Below are 14,127 nucleotides of genomic sequence, written 5' to 3' on the forward strand. Positions count from 1 at the left end.
CCCCCTTATCATTTGGGTTGTTTCTAAATTTTTAAAATAACCGTGAAAGTAGATTACTGCATAAAAGACAATAGTATTTTTATGGTTTTTGATATATTTTTCTAAAATGTTCTCTAAAAGGATTCTAAAAAATTTACATTGGTATCAAAAGTGTATAAGAGTTTCTGTCTCCATGTGTCTTCTATAACAGCTGAACACTTTATTAAATACAATTTTCTTGCTAGTTTGGGGTGTTAATCAAATATACGTTTTTAAAAATAGTTTTAAAATATACATTTTTTGATTTTGAAAAATTTTCCATTTATTTATTGACTGTATTAATGTTATATGTGAATTGTCTATAGATGGTCTTTAACCTTTTTCTGTTGGGTATAATATTATTTTCATTGATTTGTAAGAATTCTTTACATATTAGATTTAACATATACAATTGTGTTTTTTTTGGAGACGGAGTCTCGCTCTGTCACCTGGGCTGGAGTGCAGTGTCATGATCTCGGCTAACTGCAACCTCCGCCTCCTTGGTTCAAGTAATTCTCCTGCCTCAGCCTCCCAAGTAGCTGGGACTACAGAAGCACGCCACCACACCTGGCTAACTTTTTTTTGTATTTTAGTAGAGATGGTATTTCACCATGTTGCCCAGGCAGGCCTTGAACACCTGAGCTCAGGCAATCTGCCCACCTTGACCTCCCAAAATGCTAGGATTACAGGCGTAAGCCACTGTGCCTGGTCTATAAAATTGTTTTTATAGGTCAAAACCAGTTGATTATCAGGAACTTCACATGGTTTAACTTAAAATGTTGTATTTTATATTGGTTGCCAATGTTTTCTGAGTTTGTCCTTTGTTTTATTATGTTGTATTCTTAAGCCTATAACAAGTTCAAAATTTTAATGTAGTTTAATTTAGAGATCCTTTCATCTGTAGCTTCCTCCGTTGCATTCTTATAGCAAAAGTTTTCTTACAGTCTCAAAGAGAGATAAATATTTTTGTAGTTTCATACGTTTAAATTGAACTTTAAAAATCCATCTGGAATTTTGCTTCAATGTATTTGTTAAGGAAGGAATCTGTTTACTGAGTGATAAAATCATTATTTACAGATTCCTGAGCAAAATTCTGTTGTTTAATTTCATGCCCCATTGCTGAAATTGCAAAATAACCAAATGTCCTAGGAATGTAATATCTTTGACCTTGATTCTTCATAAAGTACATTATTCTAGTGACTTAGCTTAGCTGATGCACTTCACAGACCAATAATAATTCAGAGACCTTGATTTTGTCAATGTTAACTCTGCTTTTAAGACAGAAGCAGTAGGGTACACAGTATTGGATTTAATTGATGGTTCCTTTCAGCATAACATTCTGTCATTCATAAAACCTTACTTATTAACCCACAGGAACAATATTGTTAAAATTTTCATCAAATTCAAGAATCCTCAACAAAATACTAGCTAACCGAATCTAACAGCACATCAAAAAGGTAGTACATTATGATCAAGTGGGTTTCATCCCAGGGATGCAGGAATGATTTAACATATATAAATCAATAAATGTGATATATCACTTAAACAGAATTAAAAACGAAAACCATGTGATTATTTCAATAGATACAGGAAAAGCATTTGATAAAATCCAACATAGCTTTATGATAAAAACTCTCAACAAAATAGACATAGAAGAGACTTACCTCAAAGTAATAAAAGCCATATATGACAAACCCACAGCCAGCATCATGCTGAATGGGGGAAAGTTGAAAGCATTTCCCTTGAGAACCAGAACAAGGCAAGGATGTCCACTTCCACAACTTTTATTCAACATGGTGCTGGAAATCCTAGCCAGAACAATCAGACAAGAGGAAGAAATAAAGGACATCCAGATTGGAAAAGAAGAAGTCAAATTGTCACTATTTGCTGATAGTATGATCTTATGACTAGAAAACCCTAAAGACTCATCCAAAAAGCTCTTAGGTCAAATTCAGTAAAGTCTCAGGATACAAAATCAATTTACACAGATCAGTAGCACTGCTATACACTACAACAACAAAACTGAAAATCAAATGAAGAACTCAGTCCCTTTTACAGCTGCAAACACACACACACACACATGCACACATGCACCACAAAAAACCACCACCAACAAAAAAACTTAGAAATATACTGAACCAATGAGGTGAAAGAGCTCTATAAGGAAAACTGCAAAATACTGCTGAAAGAAACCATAGATGACACAAACAAATGGAAACAAATCCCAAGCTCAAGGATGGGAAGAATCAATATTGTGAAAATGACCATAATGCCCAAAGCTATCTATAGATTCAACGCAATTCCCATCAAAATACTGTTATCATTCTTCACAGAACTAGAAAAAGCAATCCTGAAATTCTTATGGAACCATAAAAGAGCTCGCATAGCCAAAGCAATACTAGGCAAAAAGAACAAATCTGGAGGCATCACATTACCCAACTTCAAATTGTACTACAAGGCTGTAGTTACCCAAACAGCATGGTAGTGGCATAAAAACGGGCACATAGACCAATGGAACAGGATAGAGAACCCAGAAATAAAGCCAAACTGAGAGCGAACTGATCTTTGGCAAAGCATACAAAACATAAATTGAGTAAAAGACACCCTATTCGATAAATGGGGCTGGGAAAACTGGCAAGTCACATGTAGAAGAATAAAACTGGATCCTCATCTCTCACCTTACACAAAAATCAACTCAAGATGGATCAAAGACTTAAATCTAAAACCTGAAACCATAACCAAAAACCACCTGTACCCCAAAAACTATTGAATTTTTTTGAAAAACAAGAGGCCGGGTGCGGGGCTCACGCCTGTAATCCCAGCACTTTGGGAGGCCAAGGCAGGTAGGTCACGAGGTCAGGAGTTTGAGACCAGCCTGGCCAAAATGGCGAAACCCTGTCTCTACTAAAAATACAAAAATTAGCCCGTTGTGGTGGCGGGCGCCTGTAATCCCAGCTACTCGGGAGGCTGGGGCAGGAGAATCACTTGAACCCGGGAGGTGGAGGTTGCAGTGAGCCGAGATCACGCCACTGCACTCCAGCCTGGGCAACAGAGTGAGGTTCCATCTCAAAACAACAACAACAATAACAACAAAAAGAAAACGATAAAGAAATACAGGATTGAAGGCTTTAATGTCCCTAAACAAATTACATACTATATTATCATTCTTAATACAGATTTTTGAAATTTATTCATTCACCCTTTTTTTGGTGCTATGTGTTTTTTTAAATTGTGATAAAATATACATAACATAAAATTTACCATTTTAAGCATTTTAAAATGTACAGTTCTGTGGCATTAGGTACATTCATATTGCTGTGCAATCATCACCACTATCCATCTCCAGAACTTTTTCATCTTTACTAAGTAAAACTCTGTATCTCTCAACTCCCTCCCCCAGCCCCTGGAAACCACCATTCACCTTTGGGTCTCTACAAATCTGACTACTCTAGGAATCTCATCTAAAAAGAATAGTTTTTAGAGTACAGGTGGTTTTTGGTTACATGGATAAGTTCTTTAGTGGTGATTTCTGGGATTTTGGTGCACCTGTCAGCTGAGCAGTATATACTGTACCCAATATATAGCCTTTTATCCCTTACCCCCTCCCAACCATCCCCTCCTGCCAGTCCCCAAAGTCCATGTCATCATTCTTATGCTTTTGCATCTTCATAGCTTAGCTCTCACTTGTAAGTGAGAACATACAATATTTGGTTGTCTATTTCTAAGTCACTTCACTTAGAATAATGGCCTCCCGCTCCATCCAAGTTGCTGCAAAAGACATTATTTCATTCTTTTTTATGGCTGAGTTGTTCCATGGTGTGTATTCACCACATTTGCTTTATCCACTCATTGGTTGATGGGCACTTAGGTTGGTTTCCTATCTTTGCAAATGACATGAATAGACAATTCTCAAAAGAAGATATGCAACAGCCAACAAACATATTAAAAAGTGCTCAACATCACTAATAATCAGGGAGTGCTACTAAGCCATAAAAAGAAACAAATAAGCTATAATGTCTTTTTTTTTTTGAGACCGAGTCTTGCTGTGTTGCCCAGGCTGGAGTGCAATGGTCTTGGCTCACTGCAACCTCTGCCTCCTGGGTTTAAGTGATTCTCCTGCCTCAGTCTCCCGAGTAGCTGGGATTACAGGTGCCTGCCACCACACCTGGCTAATTTTTGTATTTTTAGTGGAGATGATGTTTCACCATGTTGGCCAGGCTGGTCTTGAACTTCTGACCTCAAGCAATCCATCTGCTTCGGCTTTCCAAAATGCTGGGATTACAGGTGTGAGCCACTATCCCCAGCCTATAATGTCTTTTCCCATTGTTTTTATAAAAATTAAATTGCTTAAGTTCTGTAATTACCTTAGCTGTCAAGACATTCTGGTGAAATTTGTTCTTTTGGTGAGGGAAGACCCTGGCTACTCTCTTTACCATTTGGACACATGAAATACCAGTAAAAAGTGTTTTTAGAGAGTCTGAAGAAATATATGTATTCTCTATTATCCAAACTCTTCCTATCTGAACTCAGAAACTTCATAGATTCAGATAATTTTTTAGATAAATGCCTTGTATTTAATTTGCTATCTAAACTGGTGGAATAAAACTGATTTAGTAATAAACTTTTCACCTCAAAGACCAAATCAATTTAGATAGGGATGAATACTTGTATTGGGTAATGCTAGCTTTTCTGTGTGAGGGACTGTTCAAAGGATGAAGATGAAATGGAAATGCCTGTTTGAATTCAAAGAACTGATGAATCTCACATTCTCTGAGAAGCCACCCCAGAGGTCTGTGCTTTAGCACCCTTGAGTTTCCTGAGGACTCATTGGGTTCGTAGGCCTTGGTGGGGCTGGCTAGAAGGGGGAACAGACCACAGTCACAACTCAGAGGGAAGGGAAGGTTTGCTCTCTGGAAATGCGCTTGTCAGAGCTGAAAGTTGGGATTTCCATGGCCACTAGGTGGCTTCAGTTACCAGCAAAGAAAGGCTCAAACCTTTCTCTGGGGTTGCTTTTCATACTTTAGGAAGATCATTCCATTTTTGCAGTATTTGTTTTCTGAGGGGTAGATGACAGAAGCAACCATAAAACTTAAAGTTTTTGAAGATTATCTAGTCTTACCTTCTTATTTTACAGATAAAGAATATTTAGAAAAACTTTCCCAAATTGGCTGAGCTCTATAGGGGCAGCATCAGAGCTAGAGCTCAAGTCTCCCGAGTCCTAGTCTAATTCTTTAGCTGTTGAACCAGTGACAACAATCTATTTTTTTATTCCTCTCAAGCCATACGACAGGGTTGCATGTCACTGACTATACCTGAGTCCTGGAGACGATGTGTATTGCAATGTTGTGTTTAAGGCAGGTGGTGAAGTGGATGCTGGTGGCCATCTTATGGGCGGAACTGAGCAATGGTTGTATCTACTCCCAACCTAGTTAAGCTTTTAGATTAATGAAATGACTACCTGCCATGATCCACCGTTGGGAAGTTTTAAACATTTTTGTTCATTCTGAATAAGCCTAGACTCTTACATGCCTTATCTGTTATATACTTTATGTCCTTTTCTTCAGATGAATAGCAACATTTGAAAGTCTCTTTTCTCTCATAATTTTTCTGTTTTTGTTTACTTTTAGAGACAAGGTCTTGCTATGTTGCCCAAGCTGGATTCAAACTCCTGGGCTTAAGCAATTCTTTGCCTCATCAAGTAGCTGGGAGTGCAGGCATGTGCCACTGTGCCAATTTATTATTTTTGATTAATATCTAACCTTTAGAACAGAGTAGAAAATACTTTAAAAAAATCAAAAGTTTTTGTAGAAAACCTAACAAACAAAAGTGAGTCAAACAAATCCATTATGTATCAACTCAAAACAGCTTATGACGATGTTGAATTTTTTTGTTTTTCTGGCAGACTTAGGGAGGAAGCAAATACAGTATTCATCTCAGCTTCTTTTTATGACATGTTCACAAAAACTTACAAATTTAAAAAAATGGTGTGCTAAAATTATCCATAATTTGTATATTATGGCTAATTTCTAGAGTAAAATAGACCTCAGGGAGCCTAGGAGAGAAGGAAGAGTAAAAGAATGGCGAGGAAAAAAGATAATGAGAATGAAAACAGTGATAGAGAAAGAGCTAGTAAATGGGACAATTGGCTACTTCTAGCTAAAAGTGAAGAGAAAGAGAGAACAAACCAGAGAGCCACTCAAGTAGGAGAGCGTGTGAAGGAAGCTGTGATGGGAGGACCTGGGAAAGAGGGCAAATGTGAATCCTAAGGGTAGAGAGGGAAAAGGATGAGGAAACACCAGGGGCCACATTTTTTTTTTTGCAAGACCTCTGATGGCTTCCCGTATCAACTTTGTTTACTATTCTGTCCCCTTGATTGTCCTGTCTTCACTCCTGTGCCTCATTCCTGGTCTTCAGCCAGCCAGCAGCCCAGCTCCATCTCTTGGTCCATTGTACCTCCACAAGTGGTGTTCACATGTTTATTACGGATATGCCAAGTGGTAGCTGGAATGAGGATTAAAGACAGTACTTAAAATGCTCTTAGAGCAGGATTTGCTTTGTAGTTAGGTCCCCAAAAGTGGTAGCTATTATAATAATTAAACTTTTTCCCCTGCCTTAGTGGACCTTAACATTGGGAGTACTTCTGTAAATACAAATCATGTTTGAAACATTTGAATTGAGTCTTTGAAGTAAAACTTTAGAAATAGATATATAGTTATTTTCTTAATGGTGTGTTGATGCTGAATTGAGTAAAAATGTAGTTGGTCAAGACTAACTCTACTGAAATTTAAAATTATGTCTCATTTTCTCTTCCTTATTGTAGTGATTTAAAGGGAGTGATAGTCACTCTGAGTGATGATGGTCACTTGCAGTGTTCATACCTGGGGACAGATCCTTCTCTATTCCAAGCTCCAAATGTTGAATCTCGAGAACTAAACTATGATGAACTTGATGTAGAAATGAAAGAACTTCAGAAAATCATTAAAGATGTTAACAAATCACAAGGTATCTCATTTGCAGCTTTTTAGTATTTTAGTATTCATTGTGAAATTCACATTATCTTGTAGGTAGATATTATTATGTATATTTGTTAATTTTCTCCTCTAGGCTTAATTAAAGTCATATTTGTAAAAACAATATTGCTCTTTAGTACACAAGATCTTTATGTTTGCTTTGTATGTTATAGCTTCTGAAAACATATTTTAATTAAGAAAATGCTTTTGTTGTTAATGTTTCATGGACAGCACTATCTAGTTTTTTTCTTTACGTGCTAAGAAAGGAAGAAGTACTTCTTTGGGTGGTGGCTTTAGGCCTTGAGAAGAGCATTAAAATTTAGAGTGGTCATTTATTAACTCTGATATTCCTGAAACAACTTTAGTTCTTCTTTTAAAAGAAAGCAAAGCACTTGAGCTACCATTTGTTACTAAAAATGTAGTCATTTGCAGCTTAGTGACATAATTTATGTTTGTAGTTAATTAACCATCCAAATGGTGTGTAGCTTGCAGTATGCTGATTTCTAATGACTCAGAGGCTGATGATATTTTCAGTTCCTGAGTTTTGAATAACTCAATATTATCTTACTTTGGGACTCACAAGGGTATAATTTTTTTTGTAAATTAAAAGGAGAAACACAACACTAATCCTGCAGTTTGAGTTGGACATGTGAAAAGCATTACTTCAAGTTCCCTTTTCAGGGTCAGGTAAAAGTATTTTTTTAATGAGAAAAAATATGGACTATTTTCACATAAAAGAAATGTTAAAACAAGTAGGAATAATAAAAGAAGCAGAGCATCAAAAGCCAACCAAAACAACAGAGCCAATCTTAATCCTGATCCAGTCATTTTACTAGATTTATGTACTTTTGAGTCTATGTTACTTACCAACATTGTATTCCTCTGGTCCTGAGGAACTGAGATAATATATTTTAAAAATACAAATATTAAGATAAAGTTATTATGCTTTGATTTCACACATTCTTTTAGAAAGTTTTGAGAGTAAACCAGTGAAGTTCAGGTCTTTCAAGTACCTACAATTACTTAAAAACCTATTTGTTGTCAGCGCCGCCATGTCAAATAGAGAGTGGTTAAAACTGAATGTGTCATATGGCAGTATACAATTTTTTTTTCAATTTTTGTTACTAGCATTTTGGGATTAATAGAATTATAAGTCTTGTTTTGTTATTTAAAAATATAGTTGGGGAAGAGTGGCATAGGCACGAAACATGAAATTTCCAGAGTTCATTAAATAATATGGCTTTCATTTCAAATTTTGTCCTGAGATTTTGCCCTTTCCACAGTAATGTGCCAATAATATTTTGATTAACATTAATTGAATATGAAATTTCTCAGAAAATCCCTTACAGCTAAAAGTTATTTCTTAGTGGTTATAGTGATGACTGTGGGTGAGAAAGTTTAGGCTGTTTTACTTGTCATTACCTTGATTCTTCGGTATGTCTTAAAATAACTGCTAATTAAGTTAGGGATACACCCACAGACTTAGGTGCAAAGTGCATGATTTACATAACCTTAATTTTTAATTAATGTTTGAAGTTCCTTGCTCCTTCTATGCCACCATCATTTAGTTTTATTTCTGGGAAAGAAACAAAGGGAAACTTTTTAAACTGAGAGGTATTTAAAACATTTTATTTCTAGATATGGAAAAAAATTTAGTATCTTATACCCTTATAAAACCATGGTATGTTTGTTTATTAAAATACCTGTAATTATATAAAAGCACAAAATTGTTTTATTACAGTTTTAGCTTCTCTTTATTATGAGAAGTTAAAACGCTGAACTTTTTGATGACCCCATTATTCATTTTAATGTCACTTATTTTAGTATGGAGGCTTTAACTTACAAAAAATGTTCATAGTCTTGTGGGTTGTGTTCAGTATTTAAAGCTTTTAAAAGTGTTTTCAAAGGAAGAGTTGCAGCAAAATTTAAAGTCAGTTTAAAGAGTACATTTTGTTGTACACATGGTGTATATTATCTACTGTAATAAAAGTGTTTTTGAAGCTGATTTTATGTGTATAAGTTATAAGAGGAATGTATGTTGTAAGCATGAAATCATAGTAATAATTTCTGTATGGCTTATGGATTCTGAAGCTATTCATACTCAACTCATTAATGTGAATCCTGCCTAGTATTTTTGTTACTGGTAGTCAACAACATCTACTGGTAGGAACTTTCAAAGACAGAATTTTATTTATGATTTAGATAGTTGATCATGTTGTCTGCCTGGCGTGAGTATGAAGGACTGGGTGCAACATTGAGATAGGTGTCCATACAGCTGTGTCTTCCGAAAGGGACAGATAGCAGTAAGACGTGGGGATATAAACGAAAGTCTGCACCCCATTTGAAATGTCCGGGATAACTAAGCTGATGATACCACTGAGTAGTAGCATCTTTTGTGTTTTGTGACATTGTTCATTTAGGATTCTGTCTGGCTACATGTCACAGGATACCCAAGTAAGATAGAGGTTTCTTTCTTTTTCTTGCAAAAGAAGCCCAGTGATGGGCAGTCCAGGGTTGGCTTGGCAGTTCCACAGTCATCAGGGACTCTTGATTCCTTCTATCTTGGGGCCATATATTGGTCCAGCATGGGTTTTGGAACTCTTGCCCTCACATCTGTTGCTGAGTCAGCCCCCTGAAGGAGCTTTCTTGGAAGCCACACCCTGAATAGCTCCTATTTACATCTCACCAGCCACTCTAAGCTGCAAAACTGGCTGGGAAATTACATGACTTAGCTCAGTAGTTTGTTGCTTAGCATAAAGTTGGGCTTTAAGTAAAGAAGAATTGAAGAATGGTTATTGGGATGGGCAATGAATAGCCATTTGTACTCTCATTAAGTTATGGAAATTCCCATTCCAAATTGTGCAGTTTGGTGGGAATGCCCGATAGCAGTTGTGGGCAGTTCCTTTTTTGGTGAGACAGCTGATTCGTATTTTCAGTCAGCCATCCTCGGAGTGTGGGGGATGTTTCCTCTCAGGGTCACAGGGTGATCTCAGCAATTCTAGGTGTTACGTGCAGATATGATTTCTAGGGAAGAACCATCAGGCTATTTCTCCCGAGTCTCTCCTCTTATTAGGGAGGAATAGCTTTCCCAGAAACATGTGCCAGCTCTCTCCACTCCCAACTTCCCTTACCTTCCATCTGCCAGGATTAAGTCCCATGTTCATGCCTAAAACAACAAATGGTCAGTGGAAGGAAATCACCATGATTGGACTTGACCCTGGAGCCTGGGAGGGGTGACTTTCTCTGAGATGAAGGTGAATAGCTCAACAAAATTAGGGCTCCAATACACAGAGGGAGGAGGGAAGAATGCATGTTAAGTAGGCAGCCAATAGTTTGAGATATATATTGTGTATATATAAAAAAATATATAATTAAAAATTTTTTTTTGTTTAAGATCTTTGTTGTTGATACTATGAATAAGTATCTCATTATGCAATATAACATGTTAAAATTATGAAAATAACATATATATGGTAAAAATAATTCAGTACTAGAAGGATAAATAATGAAAGGTGAATCTTGGTTCAACCCAAGATCCTAGTTCCACTCCTTAAAGGCAATCCTTATCAAGAGTTTTTGTGTATTCTTCTAGAAAATATTCATGTTTATGTAATTGTTTTGACACAAATATGTGCATTTTAGATACATTGTACTGCATCTTGCCTTTTACAAATTAGTAGACGTATTTTGGAGTTTTTAAAATATCAGCATGTAAAGATGGACAACGCTCTTATTTATGACTTTGGGACACTGCGTAGTACAGATATACCATGATTTATTTAACAATTAGCCTGTTAATATATATATAGATATTTAGATTGTTTTCATTTCTGAAAAAGTAACTACTAAAATTAGAGACCTCCTTGGGCATGGTTGTGGTTATTAGATACATTCTTGGGAGTAGAATTAAGTCACAGGATATGTACATTTTCCACTTTGATAGTTCTAGCCAACTTACCTTCAAAAGGGCTGTACTGATCTGGGCTTCCACTTGTAGTTAAAGAGAGGGCATTGAAATTCCTAATGCTGGTCAGTCAATGGCTCACGTCTTAGCTAATATCTTCAGAAAAAGACAATTTTTTTAACCATATTATAGAGGGAAAGAATTAGCATCAAGCTTCTAATGCTGTAATGCATTAGTTTTTTCAACTCGTGAGTATGTTTATGGGGTTGTTTCTTATATGTGCTATAGACATACCTTTAAAGAAAAACTATATACAGAAGGTTTTACTTTATGATTAAATACTTTTTCTTTTTTTAAATCACAGGTATTTGGCCCATGACTGAGAAAGAAGATGACTTGAACATTTCTGTCGTGGTTTCTCCTAACTTTGATTCAGTTTCTGTAGGTATACTTGCAGATTTTAAAGGGGTTTATAATAGTGGTAAACTCTGATGAATTAGGAACAAAATGCATTGGTTTAAAGTTTGGTGCTCCAAGTAGATACTTCAGGGAGGATAACAAATGGTAGGCCTTGTTACTTTCTAGATAAAAACATCAGTAACCCTAACCCCTTAGTGCCAGCAAGGAACTCCTTGGGCAGGATTTCTGTTTTAAAAAGAAGTGGAGTTGTGGGGAGAGAGAGAGCAGTAGAAGGGCTTCTTGCCCTAGTTCGAATCCTACTTAAAAAAATTTTTTTTCAAACTTTCATAGTACCATAGCATTGACATAATACTAATGTAGCTGAATAATACTGACCCTACTACCAGATTTTTGTTGGAGATTCAATGAGATAAGGTTTGTGAGTGGCCTAGCTCAAGGTTTGATGATTTCTAGTCTTTAATACATTATGGTGGTAGTGGTGGTAGGGTAGCTTAAGAGTATACAGTTGGTCCAATACTTACTTTTCCCCCTATTTCTATCTGTGTGACACAAGACAAGGTACTTAATTTTCTTAATCTCAATTTTCTCATCTGCAAAATGGGAATAAATAATATAATCTACTTTGTTGAATGTTATGATAATTGTTATGATTGTCATCATCAAATTACGTTTTACTTCTTTCAACATTATAATAATCATCAACATCATCATAATCATTATCATTATCACAACCATCTATGTCCATGAGTTGTCTTGTTCACTGCTGTATCCTTAGTGCTTGCCAAATAATGAGTGCTCAATATACATTTGCTCTATGAATGACTGAATTAATACAACTGAGAAACAGAAAGGATGAAAGGAGGACTATTCTTGATTATATTACTTCATCTCCTCACTTAGTTTTCTATAAGCACTTGTTAGGATGTGATTGATTATGTCTCACTGACTGCAGTTTATCTGTGTTTCTACCAACAGATGATCAATTTAGGAAAGTGGTTGAATTCACTCATTTTACCATATTTGAAGTTTATATCATATAATTCTACTTGGGAAGTGTCTTCATTATTTAGATATCAGAGCATACTTTAAAATATATATCATGAGTGTCAAAAGATTAATTTTAGTATAAACAGCCAATCCAATTTGTGATAAAAATCACATTAACATTGGATAGTATAGTAAATTGGGTACACAAAAAGTAGGACTATATATGAAAGAAACATTCACTCAGCTGAGTCACATAGTAGAGGCACTGTTTTAAACACTGGCCATTCAGCACACACCATTTTTCATTCTACCTGAAGGGTGTAGTCTAAGTGGAACATTTCTGCTTAGTTAGCTGACAAATGCACACGTATTTTCTTGCTCTGAAAATGACTTTTTTTTTCCTTTGGCCAACTTATATAAGTTTTTATAGGTTCTCTTCAACATAGGCTGTTTGGAATGAGGAATTCCCTTTCTGTTTTTTAGGAACTTTTAGTCTTTGTAGGAAAATGCCTTATGTAGCAGCACTATGTTATAATGTATTATTTCCCTATTGGTAACCCTGAATGCTATTTCCTGTTAAGTAGGTGTCTCTTTCCAGCTTCATTTTCCCTGTGTTACTATTTTTTCTTTCTGAAGAGATTTCTTGAGAGTATCATATTCATCTCATTGGAAAAAATTAGCCCTATAATTTATGTGGCTTTGGTGCCATGACGTCTTCTTATAGCCATTTCTTTCTTGCTATAGTTTTATGTTCCCAAAGGACTGCTGTCCTTGAAGTGTCTAGGTGTTTAGTCATGGATTGAAATGAGCAGGAAACAGGAGATGTTGATTTCTTTTCTAGATTTGTGGATAGCTAAATGTAAAATATTTCCTGGATTTTAGGTATTATTAGAGCACAAAGCGTAGATTAATAGTTTACTTTGAATCGTTACTATGAAAACACATCTCAAAAAAAGTAATATAATTTATATTAGAATGGAGCCTTTCTTAGAGGAGATAAGCATTGCTGTCCCATCTTCCTGATTGAGAAGCTGGATCATAGTTTAAATATGGTTTCCTGTGGAGCCATAAGTAGAACATGGATTTCTCAATTTTGAATTCTACCGATGCCCATTACATCATAGGATCCCCATTGCTTGGAAGTGGCTTAGTTTTTCCTAGTTAAAAATACTTCAAGTGAAAAAGCACAATGGATCATATTCATTGGTTGGATAGAGACATAATTTTTATTGGTCCCAAGAATTCATATGGATATTATTAGAAAATATGTCACCCCTTAGTATTATTCTATCATAGAGTATTTTCCCCTACCAATGTATCACTTTAAAAAACAAGTTATAAGTGATAAGGGAAGTGTTTTATGTATTATATTATACTATGTATTATTTAAGAGGAGGGAGCAGGTAACGCAAGCTGACACTCAAAGAATGCCTATTGAATTAGTTTATGATATGCACTGGTTAAAAAAAAGGTCCCCTTCCCTCCCCTCCCCTCCCCCCGCTTTTTTTTGAGACAGAGTCTCGCTCTGTGCCCAGGCTGGAGTGAAGTGGAGCGATCTTGGCTCACTGCAACCTCTGCCTCCTGGGTTCAAGCGATTCTCCTGTCTCAGCCTCCCGAGTAGCTGGGATTACAGGTGCCTGCCACCACACCCAGCTAATTTTTGTACTTTTAGTAGAGACGAGGTTTCATCATTTTGGCCAGGCTGGTCTTGAACTTCTGACCTCAAGCAATCCATCTGCTTCGGCTTTCCAAAATGCTGGGATTACAGGTGTGAGCCACTATCCCCAG

General features: G+C 36.1%; 1 protein-coding gene across 4 annotated transcripts in view; it reads left to right on the top strand.

Annotated features, from left to right (window-relative positions):
* BBS9 (Bardet-Biedl syndrome 9) overlaps positions 1–14,127 on the top strand; it is a 503,584-nt gene that overhangs the window by 216,549 nt on the left and 272,908 nt on the right. For all 4 annotated transcript variants that reach the window (XM_011950130.1, XM_011950131.1, XM_011950132.1 and 1 more), the window contains exons 10-11: positions 6,839–7,020; positions 11,297–11,373. In XM_011950130.1, coding sequence (XP_011805520.1) covers positions 6,839–7,020; positions 11,297–11,373 — 259 coding nt within the window. The remainder of the gene's footprint in view (positions 1–6,838; positions 7,021–11,296; positions 11,374–14,127) is intronic.

Source organism: Colobus angolensis, unplaced genomic scaffold (genome assembly GCF_000951035.1).
Source record: "Colobus angolensis palliatus isolate OR3802 unplaced genomic scaffold, Cang.pa_1.0 Scaffold302, whole genome shotgun sequence".
Classification (NCBI taxonomy): domain Eukaryota; kingdom Metazoa; phylum Chordata; class Mammalia; order Primates; family Cercopithecidae; genus Colobus; species Colobus angolensis.